The sequence below is a fragment of the Labeo rohita genome, chromosome 12 (assembly GCF_022985175.1).
Source record: "Labeo rohita strain BAU-BD-2019 chromosome 12, IGBB_LRoh.1.0, whole genome shotgun sequence".
Classification (NCBI taxonomy): domain Eukaryota; kingdom Metazoa; phylum Chordata; class Actinopteri; order Cypriniformes; family Cyprinidae; genus Labeo; species Labeo rohita.
In genome coordinates this window covers 9,043,497-9,060,673 of record NC_066880.1, presented here as the reverse complement: position 1 = coordinate 9,060,673, position 17,177 = coordinate 9,043,497, and the positions used below count along the sequence as shown (strand labels likewise).

Below are 17,177 nucleotides of genomic sequence, written 5' to 3'. Positions count from 1 at the left end.
TTTTTTTGGGGGGGGGGGGATTTTTTTTTTTTTTTTTAGCAGTTATATTGTGTATATTGTGAAATATTATTACAGTAGTACATATTATCACAGCATAGTTTATTCCTGTGATGACAAAACTGAATTTTTAGAAACCATTCTTATATGCTCAAACATATATATATATATATATATATATATATATATATATATATATATATATATATATTAGTTTTAGTAGATGATGTATAAAACTGAAATTCAAAAAATTTAAAATTCATCTGAAGGCTGAAAAATATGCTTTCCATTGATGTATGGTTTTTTTAGGATAGGACATAAAATCTGGCTGAGATACAACTATTTGAATATCTGAAATCTGAGGGTGCAATAATAATAATTATAATAAATAAATAAAAATATTGAGAAAACTACCTTCAAGGTGGTACAAATGAAGTTCTTAACAATGCATATTACTAATCAAAAATGAATACTTACAGTAGGACATTGACAAAATATCTTCTACATCTTCTTTGTCTTTACTTAATATCCTAATTATTTTTGGCATAAAAGAAAACTTGATCATTTTGACCCATACGATGTATTGTTGGCTATTGCTACAAATATACCTGTGCTACTTATGACTGGTTTTATGAAGAGCAGTGAAATAATAGAACAGAATCAGGAACTAGCAAACAAAATAATGCCAGAATGGTAAACATGGACAATAGTGCCACCTATATAACACTTATGCATTCTGAAGGATTAATCTCAGATTTGTATTAAAAACGTGTCTTTACAATGGCTTACAAAATATACCATGTGCTTTCAGAACGGCATTAGATAATAAGCAACATCACATGAGCGTAGGTGTATGTGAAGTGTGACTTGGCAAGTCGCTGTGCCTCTGTCAACACCATATGTTGTGAGAGTGTGTGCATCTGACAGATATCCTAATGTATTAGCATTGGTGCAACCACCCCATTTCAAATCAAACAAAGAAAATAAACATAACAGAACAATTAGGATTACATACTCTAAAAGAATTCTCAAAGAATAACACATCACACATGCAGTTTTCAGTATTTTACTTCAGCAGTTTCACACACATCACAACATTCAGAGACGCTACAGAAATAATCTTTATGTGATGACGACAGACGTCCTTTTGCACTCGTCAATGTATAGATTACAGCTGTACAGGCCACACATTATAGAGCTCTAAGAAATCCTTAAATGCTGGATTTGTAAAATTTGACTATATGCAGAAAATAATTTGATATGTGGAATATTATTTACATTTAATTATCAAAAACATCCTATTGATGGTCCCCTTTTCTTTTGAATATACTGATGTTTCTTATATGTTGCATTTGGGTACCGTAATTCTTATCTCTGTTACTCTCAGGAAAACTTACAAAAATATGACCTTAGATGGAGTAACAAGAACGTTATATCCTTGAGAAATGCCAGTATGGAAGGACAGACGAAAGCTGTCACTTTTTAAATGTCTCAGTAACAAAATCTTCTAAATAACTATAACATTCAATATAAAAACAAGAAATGAAGGCAGAATGAATCAAGATTTGAAATGTACTAAAGCAAACAAATCAAATGTGAAATCACATGGACGTACATTCGTAATTTTGTGTTTAAAAGACTAGCAAAGGATACTGTTAACTTAAACTCATTATATGGAAACAGAACCAAAAGGAGAGGCAAAAGTGACTTTAAATAGTTTTATAAGCCTTCATTTCCTATACCTACTGACAGTTTTTTTTTCCAAAGTCATGGTTGTATTCCCTCCTGCTTGGAAAACAGCTCTATTTCCTCTTAGCGTTCACACTCTTGCAGACCCAGTTCATCCCATCCTGAAATAACATTTGAGTCAGTCCAATACTGCAGTTTCAAAGTCAGATTTGACTAACAGAATGCATTCCAAACCAACCTGGACTCCTTCTCCTGTAAGGGCAGAACAGGACTGGATCTGCCACACTCGGTCTCTGATAGTGTGCAAATTCAAACCCTCGGCTATCTCGGACGCGGGGGCTGCCGTGAGCAAATCCTGCTTATTCGCGAACACCAGAACCGGGACGCCGCTGAGCTTTTCTTCATCGAGTAACTCAGCCAGCTCCTGCATGCAGATCAATTCACTTATTTAAACACTGAAAGCAGAAATGGCTTGGAATAGTGAAGAAATAATAGCAACGAAACATCACCTGTCCAGTTTCCTCAAATCTTTTGCGGTCTGCACTATCAATAACGTAAATCTGAAATCAAAAGGAGTGTCCAATTAACAACATGTCCCAAAGTGGACTGTGGAATGGCTTTTAATCAGACAAATGAGCTTACCAGTACATCTGTGTTCTCAAAGTAGTTCCTCCAGTAAGGTCTGATCTTTCGCTGACCACCGATATCCCACACGTTTAATTTGAATCCTTGCGACTGGACACTCTTAATATTGAAACCCTACAGAGAGAAAAAAATATTAAGCTATTAAACTTGCTATGGTAATAAAATGCAGCTGACCAGGTAAAGGACTTAACACATCCATTAACTCTTAATTAGCTTAATGTTACCACCATAGAGCCTGCATTTAGAAGCCACAACTGGCCACGACTTCTAAATTGCCTAAAATGTCTGGGTTTTGGCATTGTTTTCCTATTTATATGCTCTCTACAGTCAAACACACATTATACATATGCATAATTGCATTGCAAGCCACGATCGAATGATTACGTACTGAATGTACCGAATGAAACTTGCATTTTTTCCTGATTATTGCTGCTGAAAATGAGCTGTACTACTCAGTCGGACCAGGAAAACATTTGGAGTACTATAGACTACCACAAGTTATAACAAATCAACGAGAAGAGTGCATAAAACTGTCTGAGGAACAAAAGTCATTTGTGGTTGGCCAAACTCAACCAAGATTTACAGAGCGAGAATCTTGACAACATTCGTGTTTATCATTTTGGGTCAGGTTAGTAAAATATTAGGGTAATATCTTACTCCTAATTCTGCTTGTACATACATATTTAACACCTATTAATTTCATTTTGTCAAAATATTGTGCCCTTTCCTTCTTACTAAGTCTTTTTCTATATGATTTAGAAGCTTCCAATCATTTTTTCCATGGTTTAGACAGTATAAATTAGCAGAACAACATATTAGTACATTAACCGTGCAATCCATGCTGTTGTTTACATCCGAGTATCTCCAATATGGCTGCGCATCCAGGTAACTGACCTAATCATGAAGTGCAAATCACTTTTCAGTCATAACCATCAGCAGGTATGAAAACAATAGCGTAGCAAAGCCAAAACCGGGACATTTTAGGCAATGTAGAAATCCCAGCCAGGACATATCTGGGAAAAAGAGGACCCTAAGTGACTGTATCACCTGTGTTGGAGTAATATGAGTGATGTCTTCAGATGCCAGCTGTTTTAGCAAGGTGGTCTTGCCACCATTGTCCAACCCCAGAAGCAATATCCGCACCTCCTGGTCGGGAGTACTCTTGAGTTTTCTTAAAATTGATAACAAACCCTAAAAATCAAGTAAAAAGCGCAGATTATACAATGAGTTTATGCAATGCATGCAGCATGACGTCATACACGAGCATCAACAAACAGGTTTCAAGAGGAGCAATGAATGCTCAAGGGATGTGTAACTGAAGAAAATAGATCTTTATATACTTTCCCCGTAAAATAGACATAAAAACAGACTTTGGATGCAATACATAAGCGATTCTCGAACAGTCGTGACACCTAAACAGTCCTGGAAGCTAATCTCATCCACGACCGAGAACCGCTGCTCATCTTTAATACCACTTGATTACAACAAATCCACTATTCTCCTCAGAGGCTAACAGGACTCGATTTAACAAAAGTGTGACGGATATGAATGTTGAATCTCAAATGAAAAGCGTCTACGGGTAAGAATATGTTTATTGTTAGCGCTTTAACTCACCATCTTGTGATTCTGCCTCCCTGAGACGCCGCTGAGGGTTACTAAGGGGAAGAGGGGGTGACGTAGTACGCAAAAAAGACGCGCATTCCAAGAAGGGCTAAAAGTGACGTGGTACACATAAACATTTAGCTCTGCTAACCGATTTTTTATTTAATGTTTAATGCCGTTTTAAAATATATATTTTAATACAGAAATAAATAAAATTTTATTAAAACAAATTATAATAACAGTCTCGATTTCAATTATGTTTTTAATTTGCTGATTATATTTCTGCACACACAGATCAAATAATATGAAGATGTATGGAACTGGAAAAGAATTTCATAATAAATATTTTTACATTTTGTGTATAATGCGTAATATATTAAAAAATTATAAGTAAAATTATTTTAGTAAAAGTATCAGAACTAATCTTTTTATTAGTAAGACAATATGAACCACATGTTACAAATAATTCAGGAAATCAGGAATGTAACACAAATATTTGCACAGTAAGGGGATCTTAATATATGTTAATATTAAAATATTAAAGAAATTAATTTTAATTGCCTCACTGTGAGAGCTATGGTTGTGGCTTGCTTATTATTTGGAAATACCATGCTTTGTTAGATAAGAAACCAGATAGTAATAAAAATATAATAATAATACGACGTAAATGAAGACTGCAAATGATCTCACATTTTATTTTAAGCCACCCCTGGACTCAAAGTAATATAAATTCACCATTTGCGAATCAGAAATTGCATTTGGTTTGTGCCAAGCAGTTTCAGACCACTTAAGTCTAATCAGAACATGTTTTTAGTTAAAAATGTGTGTCTTAGCTTAATCAATTCTCTGCAGACTGGAACTAGAAACATCAATGTATTGAGTTATTTCTTGTATGTGTTGTTTTTCATCCAGGCTCTTTTTAATTGCCTTTTATTTAATAGAAAATCAGTATATTCGATCAATATAGTGTTCCATTTTTAAAGCACATAAAGCAGGGTTTTGCAGGAAAATTTACATTTCTGAAAAGAAAAATTCGCCAGGGTTGATTGAACCTTATAAAACTGCTCTGAACGATTCGTTCAAGAATCGAACTAAATCGATTCGAGCGGCTCTCGAGTCAGCGCCACTGAACTCATCTACTCAATTTGCATACTAATAACAAGCATACTACTGTTACAATCCTTGCCACATACATATACATATATGGCAAAAAAGGTAAGCGTAGAATGCTATTCCGAATTCAGCTAACGACTCAACTGAACCGAGAATCGTCCCATTTGGAGTGAACTGTGATTGCTTCTAAATGCCTTTGTGTTTTATGAGTTGCATCGGCTGCAACACACTAAACTAAGACTTGTCAACTACATGTTAATAGTATTTTGTTAGAAACATTTTACAGCGGGTCATTTCATAGTTCAATCAGTTGTTTTCGAATCGCCTCTTTGAACTGTTCGAAGGAACCGATTTGCGCAAACGACTCTGATTTACTCTCTGTAAGGGGAGGGAGCTTCTTCTCGTCAGGGATTGGAAGGAAGAATGCCACGTGCTCGTCTACTGTTTCAAGCCCACATCATCAGTGTTTAACCCGCTTCATTTATGTTTTTACTTATACTGCAGTGCCACGAGATATAAACAAGAGTGTAACGCCACTTCACAAAGGTATTTTAATGCAGCACATCTGATATTTGTGGTTTTGTCTGATTTGTTTTGACAGCGCATATCCGGGTGCTTGTGTACAGTGCACATGAACTGATGCAAGCTGCTGGACAACATGGTCTTTCTGATACAGTCTGCTTTCTAATTAGCTGCTACTTTGCATACGTCTAATGTAAATTTATTGCAGGGTTGGTTTTTATGAAAATTCATGCTTTGAGAAGTCTTGATGTTTTAAAATAGAATGCTTACTTTGTTATGCAACTCCAGAAATTCAGTCGACGTCTGTTTTCCTTAAACTTCTTAACGTAGTTGGTATAGTACATATACTGTACATAGTTGTATTAGCTTGGTGATATTTTATTTTATTTTAATCACAGTATATGTTTTACATTTTCTGTTACCAGTAAATCAGGTTAAACCGGTAGGGAAACAAATTATCTGAATGAAAATAAGCTTTGACAAGTTTGGTCCCATTGGAAGTCATTCTGTGTTTGCTTGTTTTGTGCATTGCCTTTTGTGCATTTTCAATTCAATGCAGTAAATAGTGACTTTACAAAAGTCAAACCTGGTCCACCTGCTTTGCTTTCATTTCGATATACAGTAGTCAACATTTAAGTGGATCAAAAAAGTTCAGCAAAGTTGTTCTAAGACAAGAACAGGTATTGTTTTGGTTTTAGGACAACAAGGTTTTGATTCACTTCAAATGTTGACTACTATATTTGTAATACATTGCATTAAAAAGTAACATATGCAAAGTGTAAAGTATATAAGTAGATACTTATAGTATCCTCTACATTTTTTTTTTTAAACCATACTTGTTAGGGATTAGTGGAAACTTCATTGATTTTTAACTTGGAAGACTGAACTAAATTGGTTAGAATTAGGTCAGACTCTCAAGAGTCCATTTCTCGCTTTCACTAGTCAAGATTATTGGTCAAGGCCCTGGTCTGTTTTTTCTTTTTACCCATACATCTGTTTGCATAGCTGGCCTCACTTTGAGAGCCTTGCTTTTGGCTTTCTTATCATAGCATTTGGAGATATGCTGCTTTTGTTTGAGAAACCTGTTAGTAGTAAAATAAGAAAGAACTCACATTTCATTTTAAGCCACTCACAAAAATTGCATTTGGTTTATGCTATTGAATATATTCAGAACATAAATTTAATCTAAAATGTCACATTTGTTTTGCTCTGTGTCTCTTAGCACAATTTTCTGTAGGCTGGAACTAGAAACCATCAATGTATTGAATATTTTTTATTTTCTGTTTTTCCACCCAGGCTGTTTGTAAGGAGAGAGAACCATGGAAGCTCTGAAGGGCTTTGATATCGACGCCCCACGCTGGGATCAATCCACGTTCGTGGGCCGTCTCAAACACTTTTTCAACATCACTGACTGCCGCACTGTTCTGCTGCCTGACTCCAGACTAGATGAAGCCAAAGCTTTAGTGGAGAGCTTCAGGTGAAGACATGGATTGATTTGATGAGATGATTTCTCTCTCTTCTCCCTGTTTCTTAGTCTCTCTGACTTCCTCTCTCCCCCAGAGCTGGCTCTGTTCCTCCTGGCACAACAGAGGAGCAGCTACACTATGCCAAGAAGCTGTATGACTCTGCATTTCATCCTGACACAGGTGACAGGATGAACTTGATAGGGAGAATGTCTTTTCAGGTGCCTGGGGGTATGGCCATCACAGGGTTCATGCTTCAGTTTTACAGGTCGGTGCTTGAAATACATTTTATTTTACTATTTCTAATATTTATTTCAGAATATATACAGTATACACTGCCAGTCAAAAGTTTTTAAACAGTAAGATTTTTAATGTTTAAAAAAAAAACTCTTTTGCTCACCAAGCCTGCATTTATTTAATTCAAAGTACAGCAAAAACAGTAAAAATTGTAAATATTTTTACTATTTAAGATACCTGTTTAGATTTGAATACATTTTAAAATGCAATTTATTCTTGTGATGTAAAAGCTGCATTTTTAGCATCGTTACTCCAGTCACATGATCCTTTAGATATCATTATAATATTCTGATTTGCAGCTCTAAAAAAACTATTATTATTGTTATTATTATGTTGAACAGTTGAGTAGATTTTTTTAAGGTTTCTTTGATGAATAGTAAGGTTAGAAGAACAGCATTTATCTTTCTATTCATCAAAGAATCTTGAAAATATGTACTCAACTGTTTTAAATATTGATAGTAATAATAATAAATGTTTATTGAACAGCAAATCAACATATTATGATGATTTCTGAAGGATCATGTGACACTGATGACTGGAGTAATGATGCTGAAAATTTAGCTTTGATCACAGGAATAAATTACCTTTTAAAATATATTCAAATAGAAAGCAGTTATTTTAAGTAGTAAAAATATTTCAATATATTACTGGTTTTGCTGTATTTTGGAACAAATAATTGCAGGCTTGGTGAGCAGAAGAAACATCTTTAAAAAAACATTCAAAATCGTACTGTTCAAAAACATTTAACTGGTAGTGTAATTTATAATTATTTATAACAGTATGTACTATATATTTTATTAACCAGTTATTTTGTATGGTCATGTAGGACAGTTCCAGCTGTAGTGTTCTGGCAGTGGGTTAACCAGTCTTTTAACGCTCTGGTCAACTACACCAATCGCAATGCTGCTTCCCCCATCACACCAAAGTAAGTTCCTATGACTCCTTTCTTTCTTTGAACTTTACTCACTTACACCTCTTAAAATGTGACAGTCTCGTGATACCTAGCGATTTATTAACAGATGTCTGGGACGGAGTTTCAAATAACAGATAAGCTTCAGTAACAGATATGGGTTTTTTTGTTGTGTTGTGTGTGTTTTTTTTGCTCAGGCAGATTGGAGTAGCTTATGTGACGGCAACAAGCACAGCGCTGGCCACTGCGGTCGGGCTGAACCTCTATACAAAGGTATTACTCAGCCTCATATAAATAATTAAGAGAATACTCCGCAAACATGATCTGTGATATGCAGACGATTACAATAGAAGATGTACAAACTGAATATTTTAATATCATTTAGTTTGAGAAAATCATGTATAGTAATGTAGTTAATGGCATTACAACATACATTACATGGATAGTTCACCCAAAATATTAAAATTCTGTCATTAATTACTCACCCTCATGTCGTTCCAAACCTGTAAGACCTTCATTCATCTTTGAACACAAATTAAGATATTTTTGATGAAATCCAAGAGCTTTCTGACCTTGTATAGACAGCAATGCAACTACCACATTCAAGGCACAGGAAGGTAGTAAGGACATTGATAAAATAGTCAAATTTTTTTGAATAGAGTTATTTTATTTTATTCTTTTACAATGTCCTTGCTACCTTTCTGGGCCATGATTGTTAGTTGCTTTGCTCTCTATGCAGGATCATAAAGCTCTCGGATTTCATCAAAAATATCTTATTTTGTGTTTCAAAGATGAATGAAGGTCTTACAGTTTTGGAATGACATGAGGGTGAGTAATTAATGACAGAATTTGCATTTTGAGTGAACCTTTAACATTTGTCTCCTCAGAAAGCTCCTCCACTTGTGGCACGATGGGTGCCGTTCGCTGCTGTAGCCGCGGCTAACTGTGTGAACATTCCAATGATGAGACAACAGTAAGACCACTTACGTTTCCTACCCTCTTTTTTTTTAGATGGGTCTTACTCACTAGGCTGACCTGTCTATTTATTACAACAATCCAGTTTATTCTTTCCTATACAGGGAGATTTTGAACGGCATTGCTGTGACAGATGAAGATGGAAATAAACTGGGTCACTCAAGGGTGAGGAGTATTTATTGGTTGTATCAGGGTGAAATAACCTCACCCGATGATATTATTCTGCTCCAAAGTTTACATTCTCCCTAGTACTGCCCTAAAGAAACTGCTTATATTCCATAAGACAAATTAATAGAAACAGAAACTACACTAATGGCTGTTTAAACACCTGTATACTCTTAATTTTTACATTACCTCCTTGTGCATCTTATATATCTAATAAGGCTGAAATATCAATTTTTAATTTATTCTCATTTTTATAAAATGATATTAATTCTTAAATCCCAAGAATCGATTAGTCTAGCCTGTTTTCAGTCAGTGGACTAAACAACGCACCTCTCATCCAACAAATCGCAAAAAGCTTTATGCTTTGTTACTTTTGATATGAAACCAAGTCTCAGATTTTCCATTTTATTACAGTATTCAAACCGTAAATGCTGTTTTGGCGCTGTTTAATGTGGCGTGACAGATCACTGTAGTTCCTCAGTTCAGAGAAGCGGCAGTTTTAAGACTTACGTCTTGAAAAATAAATATGAATTAACATCCAAAAGTATGTTAAAAGAAAGAGTACAGCTTACCGAAATCCGTCTCACGTAATCGCTCAAACAGTGTTTCAACCGCAGACACGTCATTATAACCGTTTGTAAACAATACGTTACATGACGTCACATTTACCTCAGAAAAATGAACTCTAGAGAGCAGCACGTTACTAAATATATGCATCATATAACCTATTCATTATATTTTTACTGTTTAATGTTTGTATAAATCCATGAAGTTTTTATGATAGCCACGATTTAAATGTTTATATTTTAAAAAATGATTTGAACTAGAAATATAATTATGTAATTGTAACTTAATTATTATAAAAACATTGTTGTGTGTAATTTAAGCGTTTGTATACAAATAAGTTCATTTTAATCTTCAATATTATAGTTATGTAGTACCAGCTGAATCTCATGTATAATTTACAGTAAAAGTTGAGATTTTTTTTTTTTTATTCAGTGAGAAAATTTGGCATGTACTATACCTGATATGTTTTCAGAATAAATTATGTTGAATCGCAAGCTTGTGAATCATAATCAAATAGAATCTAATTGTGAAATTTGCAAAACCCAGCCCTAGTATCTAAGATATCCATTACTGTTAGAACAATTTTTTTTTTTATAATTTACATTTAATACATACCAGAGTACGTAAGCTTATGAGCAGAACCATTACAATAATCAGTTTAATGATAAGATGCTTTTTTACACCATAAGCATTTCTCTGTTCTTCAGTTACTGAATAAATACTGTATACTGTCTGTGTTTGTCATAGAAAGCAGCTGTCAAGGGCATCACACAGGTGGTCATCTCTCGAGTTACCATGGCAGCGCCAGGCATGAGTAAGTGCAAAGAGTTTGGCTGCTGTTATCAGATCTCAGTTCTAAAAAAAAAAAAAGCAGTCCTCATCTCACCCACCAGTCAATGTTGAATCCTAAGCCGCTTTCTTTGTTCTTTTCAGTCATACTCCCCATTATTATGCAGAGGCTGGAAAAATACAGATTCATGCAGGTGAGCCTGATGTTGTTTTGCATCCAAAGAGTACGCAATGGAACAGAGAAGTGATAAAATAGCCAGTTTATGATCTGCAGGTGTTTCTGTTATAAATTCACTCACTCTCAGACCTCAAAACCAACGCCTGTTGAGTCGTCGTCATATAACAGTCAGCTACCATCAATGCATACAGGTTTTCAAATGGTTTTATGTAGCATAATAATGTTTTCAATTACAATTATTATAAATCTTACAAAGATAGTTTTATATTATGTTGGGATTCCTGGGTCTGTAAAAGCTATACATTTCTTGCTGTATATGTATGATTTTATATAAAGCATATTTGTTTGTTTCGTCCAATCTTTTGCAGAAAATCACATTTCTTCATGGCCCGCTGCAAGTCATGATGGTTGGCGTATTGTAAGTGATCACATTTCTTATTATGAAAATAGCACCGGTTTATATGGCAAATATATGAGATCATCTTTCAGTGGAAGAAATAACAAACCCTTCTGTGTTTCACAGTCTGATCTTCATGGTGCCTGCAGCGTGTTCACTGTTTCCTCAGAGATGGTAAAGTTTGCATATACTGTACATGCCAAAAAACATCTTTTTTTAAAGGGATAGTATCTTTTTAAAGGAATAGTTCACTCAAAAATTTAAATTTGCTTAAAAAATACCCTCAGGCTATTCAAGATGTAGATAAGTTGGTTTCTTCATTGAAATTTAGCATTACATCATTTGCTCACCAAAGCGAATGGGTGCCGTTAAAACAAAGGGAGTTCAAACATCTGATTAAAACTTCATAATAATCCACAAGTAATCCATACGACTCCAGTCCATCAATTAACATCTTCTGAAGTGAAATTAAGTGTTATTAAGATGTTTTTCACTACAAACTGTCATTTTACAAGACATAAATTGATGGATTGGAGTCTGGTGTGGATTGTGATGTTTTTGTCAGCTGTTTAGACTCTCATTCTGATGGCACCCATTCACTGCAGAGGATCTGTTGTTGAGCAAGTGATATAATGTTGACTAACACATCAACAGTGACTATAGCAAATAATTTTGGAGCTAATCACAGTTTCATAATGGCATTAAGCTTATTCACGCAACTTTTTGCAGCTGTTTTATCCATTATCTCTTCTAAAATGCTTTATTCAGATGTTTGGTGTTTTCTGAGCTATACCGGACTAATCAATCATTTGCATTTTGATTTGCAGTTCTATGGCTGTATCCAAACTGGAACCTGAGCTCAGGGAGTCCATCGTTTCTCAGTACGGCGACCGTGTCAGTTATGTCTACTTCAACAAGGGCCTGTGAGTGCTGGCCAATCACAGACTGGATGCATAAGTCATCGGCCAATTAAAAGCTCTTTTTGACAATTTTTGTTGCTAAAAAGAAGCTTTTTGATTTGAGTTTTTTTTAAAAAAGAAGGTTGTTATGCACTAAAGCATAATTTATGAATAGTCTTTTTACATTTGGCACTGACTGCTGCAAAGAATCGGTTTGATTTGTGAATCGAAATTCTCTGTAAAAATAAATTTTACAGAGAATTTATAGACTTTGGATAAAGCTGATCCAGTTGCCCTGTCATCCGTTCCTGTTGTATATGATCGTTCCTGAATACTCGGGAACAGATTGAAAAGTCTGAGAAATGTTTCCCTCTGATGCCAAACGCTGTCATTTACCACATACATCTCTCAGGAAAAGTTTATTTTTAAGGTTTAATGCTTTAATAGCCTCTAAAGCCATCAGTGAAATCATTTTAGCAGGTTTTTCTTAAACTGTCAGACATACACACTACCAGTCAAAAGTTTTTGAACAGTAATATTTTTAATGTTTTTTTAGAAAGTCTCTTCTGCTCACCAAGCCTGCATTTATTTGATTCAAAGTACAGCAAAAACAGTGCAATTATGAAATATTTAAAATAATGGTTTTCTATTTGAAAATATTTAAAAATGTATTTTATTCCTGTGATTTCAAAGTTGAATTTTTAGCATCATTACTCCAGTCACACAATCCTTCAGAAATCATTCTAATATTCTGATTTGCTGCTAAAATATATATATATATTATCATTATTATTATGTTGAAAACTGCATTTATCTGAAATAGAAATATTTTGTAACAGCATATGTATGTTTATCATCACGTTTGATAAATTTAAAGCATGCTTGCTAAATAAAAGTATTAATTTCTATGATGATATAGTGTTAACGTTACAAAAAGCTTTTATTTTCTGTTCATCAAAAAATCCTGAAAAAATTCTCAACTGTTTTAAATAATGATAATAATACAGAATATTTCTTGAACAGCATATTAGAATGATTTCTGTGACACTGAAGACTGGAGTAATGATTCTGAAAATTTAGCTTTGATCACAGGAATAAAATACATTTTAAAATGTATTCAAATAGAAAACAGTTATTTTAAATAGTAAAAATATTTTTACTGTTTTTGCTGTACTCTGTATCAAATAAATGCAGGCTTGGTGAGCAGAAGAGACTTCTTTAAAAAAACGTTAAAAATCTTACTGTCCCAAAACGTTTGACCTGTGCAGAGTCAAATCATAAATGTTTACGTTTGAAATACTAGTTACAAGCATTTTGGGAAAGTACAGTCTATTAAACATCAGTTTAAAACAGTATTTCACGGTTAGTGTGCCTTAAATTCAAAAACATTCATGGCGCTTGTTGGGTCCATAACCTGCCCTCACTGTGAACTGATCTGAGTTACGTACTTGTTTTCATCATTACAAGATGATGAAATAAACAGACAGCTGTCGAAATAAACCCCTGGTCTGTGATAACTCATGGGAGTTGAACCAAAGTGGACCTTGTGTTTATTTTATCTACAACTGGGCGCTCAATATTCATTCCTGCCACATGAGGGCAGTATCTGATCGTGTTTTGTGAAGGTAAACATGTGACCCTGGACCACAAAGCCAGTCACAAGGGTCAATTTTTTTTAAATTTCCTTTGATGTATGGTTTGTTAGGACAGGACAGTATTTGTCTGAGATACACTTTAAAGTTGTCCAAATTAAGTTCTTAGTAATACATATTACTAAGTTTTGATACATTACGGTAGGAAATTTACAAAATATCTTCATGGAACATGATCTTGTTTTGGCATAAAGCAAAAATGGATAATTCTGACCGATACAATGTATTGTTGGCTATTACTGCAAATATACCCGTGCTACTTACGACTAGTTTTTTTGGTCCAGGGTCACATATGGGCTAAAATATACTATAAAGCCACCAGAAACCACTTTTTAGAACAATCTGAAATAAATGAGTGTATGTATATGTGTGCTGAAGTATACACAGAATATATGGATATTGAATTAGATTATGCAGAAATATCAAAATAATAGACTTAAAAATACTAATGGGACAAGCTGATGTAGTTTAATGTTTTATTTGGTAATACTGTATATTTATCCGTCAAGTGAACGTCCACATGGGAATTACACAAAGCATCAAAGACATGCATAGTCTGGTTCTTCTACCACAACTTTTATCATGTGGTTCAGACATTAGGTCTCACATTCCTGCTCTTTTCAGCAAATCATAAAAGAGAAAGACAAAAGACTGGTAAAAATAACACAATGATCATATAAATCAAAGGTAATAACACATTAAAAAAGTAGAAACGTGGAAAACAAAATCATTTAACTTACGCCATTAAAGTTCAATAACAATTCATACAAAGCAGTTTAAGTAGTTATAGCTCGATGCATATTAAACATTAACCTTGTAGATTTATATAGACTATTCGTAGGAGTTCAAGCTTGTGTATGACAACGCTTCTGGTATGAAGAAAGGATACTGAAACAAAAATCTTAATTTAAATCACACTTAGGCAAAAAAAAAGCTTCGTACATTTATGCTGGAACACTGATAGCCAAAATAGAAAGGCGTGAATTGAACGAATACCCATAGGAATGCTCCCTTTGTCAATACAAATGATCTCGGTGTTGATTTTATACAATGGTTATGATGCATTATATCGTCCAAATCGATCAACACTTATTGTTGCTTTCGTCGGTTCAACATCAGTCTTGTTCTCTTTCTTCCTCTCAATCACTATGACCACATCGGGCCACATGGTTCACCCTGACGAAGCGCCTAGCAACTAGTATTGTAACGCCTCACCCTCAGTCAATCACGTGACTTGGCAACCCCCAATCAGGGGACGGTTGCAACAACCCAACTCTGTGCCTTCCTCTCAAGCTGCCAATAAACTCCTGAGTTTATCGACATCACAGGAGGAAGGAACCTCGCTCTTTGTTTCCTCTTTCTCAGCGCATGCTATAGGCCTGTGTCTTTGCATGCCAATCCAATCAGCCTTGTTTTACTCTAGGGCAAAACGAAGGGTCTTCCCATTACCATGGCAACTAAAGTCTTACGTACCTCTTCGGGTACATAATCTAATAAGAACAATACGGAAGATAAAACAGCTCACTAGGACCTTAGATAACTGATGCTGTAGTTCTTAAAGATAAAGCATTTTTGCAAATCAATAACAAAAGCATTGAAAATGAGAATTACAAAAAAAGAGGAGACGGTCCTCTTGGTTTTGTCTTTAAAAAGTGCAACAAGTTCAAATAGTATCATCACTGAACTATTAACGGAGGAAAAAATGCGTAAATCGGACTCGTCGTGGGCGTTTGAGACAAGGTTCAGAAAGGTAAACAGACATATTGACAAAACAAATTAGGGATGTGCATAAAAAAATCGAATTGGAGAGGAATTCGTTGCATATTGCTAATTGTGAACTCTAGAACTGAATAATAGATGTTTACATTGTTATTCCTTCATTTTTCGTATATGCGAAGGATACGCCGTGATGAAAAACAGTGGAAGTGAAATGAAGAACAGCTTCTTATACAACAGTTCAACATTCTGAAATTTGGTCAGCAGCACAATTTTGTTTCTGTCACAAATTCATGCCTAGCGACATTGACTTTGGTCTTTAATTTGTTTTTTGTTTTTTTCCCCAAACCCCAGCTGTCTTAAGTTCTTTCCAGGTCCCCGCACATCTTTGAACTATCTGGGAAGTCCTGCCTCACCATTTATCTGAGTGGACCAATTGGCATGGCTTTGGGAAATTACACTACCTTCAAAAGTAATACTTTCACTACCACCCCGTGTGGGTTTGGACCAGTAATTGAAAATGTGAAATGAGATTGCAGTTTCCTTTATGCAGAGAGAAATCTAAGCACTGTTTTGGGGGGCAGAAAGTGCTCTCATTTTAAAGATTGTCCCTCACACGATGGGGACAAAGTGTTTTCTGGGTGCCAGCCTTAGGTGGGGTCTTTACTTTCGCACCATTCTGTCTCATGTTGCGATATCTAATGAAGACTGTACACTAATCTAGCCATTTCAAATTCAATTTGGTAGAGTTTTGTCTTTATGTCGATATTAACTTACACCTTATCTATGATATTTGTAAAAATCTCAGATTGGGTGGTGTGGAGAGTGAGAGAGATACTTTAAGGGTCTTCCACATCCAAAAACTCTTTCTTGGGTGGCGCGACTCCACGGTACCAGGCGCAGGAGCCGTCTCCTCTCTTGATGCAGGCGTAGTGGTCGGACTGGCGTCCGTGAATTATCTTCTCCGTCACCCAATCTGTCCACAGGCACTCCTCTGGGGCGTTGATCTCGCAAGGGAAGGTCGCACAGCGTGTGATCTGGTGCAGCAACAACAATGTTTGTTAACAGGATGTAATACTGATACTAGTAGTTTTTTTTAAAGAAAGTATATAGATATGCAAATGCTAAAATTAAGATACATTTTATTATTAAATATCAGCTAGGTAGGTGCTTCCACACTTTGTACAGACAGAAAGATAGACAATGGTGCTTCCATCGATGGATGGATGGATGATGGATGCATGATAAATGAATAATAAGATAGATCGATAGACAGATAGATAGACAGATGACATGATGGATGGATGGATGATGGATGCATGATAGATGAATAATAAGATAGATCGATAGACAGATAGATAGACAGATGACATGATGGATGGATGGATGATGGATGCATGATAGATGAATAATAAGATAGATCGATAGACAGATAGATAGACAGATGACATGATGGATGGATGGATGATGGATGCATGATAGATGAATAATAAGATAGATAGACAGATGACATGATGGACAGATAGATGATTGATGGATGGATGGACGGACTGACGGATAGATGATTAATGGATGACGGACGGACGGATGGACCGATAGAT

The 17,177-nt window shown here is 35.1% G+C and overlaps 3 protein-coding genes across 3 annotated transcripts in view; 1 reads left to right on the top strand and 2 right to left on the bottom strand.

Moving 5' to 3' along the window:
• Nucleotides 1-1,047: 1,047 nt before the first annotated feature.
• Nucleotides 1,048-4,544, bottom strand: arl3b (ADP ribosylation factor like GTPase 3b). The gene is made up of 7 exons (XM_051125069.1): nucleotides 4,495-4,544; nucleotides 3,946-4,042; nucleotides 3,379-3,522; nucleotides 2,329-2,445; nucleotides 2,196-2,246; nucleotides 1,925-2,110; nucleotides 1,048-1,847 (listed from the first exon to the last, which is right to left on the bottom strand). Exons 1-7 carry the CDS (start codon nucleotides 4,542-4,544, stop codon nucleotides 1,800-1,802), a joined length of 693 nt encoding a protein of 230 aa, XP_050981026.1. The 3' UTR covers nucleotides 1,048-1,799.
• A 925-nt stretch (nucleotides 4,545-5,469) lies between these two features.
• On the top strand, nucleotides 5,470-14,441 carry sfxn2 (sideroflexin 2). The gene is made up of 12 exons (XM_051124070.1): nucleotides 5,470-5,592; nucleotides 6,865-7,045; nucleotides 7,129-7,299; nucleotides 8,155-8,253; nucleotides 8,436-8,511; nucleotides 9,126-9,211; nucleotides 9,318-9,378; nucleotides 10,693-10,759; nucleotides 10,879-10,928; nucleotides 11,281-11,330; nucleotides 11,436-11,483; nucleotides 12,137-14,441. The coding sequence occupies exons 2-12, from the start codon at nucleotides 6,888-6,890 to the stop codon at nucleotides 12,234-12,236; spliced, it is 966 nt and encodes a 321-aa protein (XP_050980027.1). The 5' UTR covers nucleotides 5,470-5,592; nucleotides 6,865-6,887; the 3' UTR covers nucleotides 12,237-14,441.
• timp2a (TIMP metallopeptidase inhibitor 2a) overlaps nucleotides 14,323-17,177 on the bottom strand; it is a 28,057-nt gene continuing 25,202 nt past the window's right edge. Inside the window, exon 5 of the mRNA XM_051124071.1 lies at nucleotides 14,323-16,613. Coding sequence (XP_050980028.1) covers nucleotides 16,416-16,613 — 198 coding nt within the window. The 3' untranslated portion in view covers nucleotides 14,323-16,415. The remainder of the gene's footprint in view (nucleotides 16,614-17,177) is intronic.

Excerpts from the sequence above, each read along its gene's own strand:
- arl3b (XM_051125069.1), bottom strand. The coding sequence starts at position 4,544 with ATGGTATTTCCAAATAATAAGCAAGCCACAACCATAGCTCTCACAGTG. Across the intron at positions 2,111-2,195 it reads GATTTGAGGAAACTGGACAG|GAGCTGGCTGAGTTACTCGA; the intron begins GTGATGTTTCGT and ends ATCTGCATGCAG. Across the intron at positions 1,848-1,924 it reads TTACAGGAGAAGGAGTCCAG|GATGGGATGAACTGGGTCTG; the intron begins GTTGGTTTGGAA and ends ATGTTATTTCAG.
- sfxn2 (XM_051124070.1), top strand. The coding sequence starts at position 6,888 with ATGGAAGCTCTGAAGGGCTTTGATATCGACGCCCCACGCTGGGATCAA. Across the intron at positions 7,300-8,154 it reads TTCATGCTTCAGTTTTACAG|GACAGTTCCAGCTGTAGTGT; the intron begins GTCGGTGCTTGA and ends ATGGTCATGTAG. Across the intron at positions 8,512-9,125 it reads GGCTGAACCTCTATACAAAG|AAAGCTCCTCCACTTGTGGC; the intron begins GTATTACTCAGC and ends TTGTCTCCTCAG.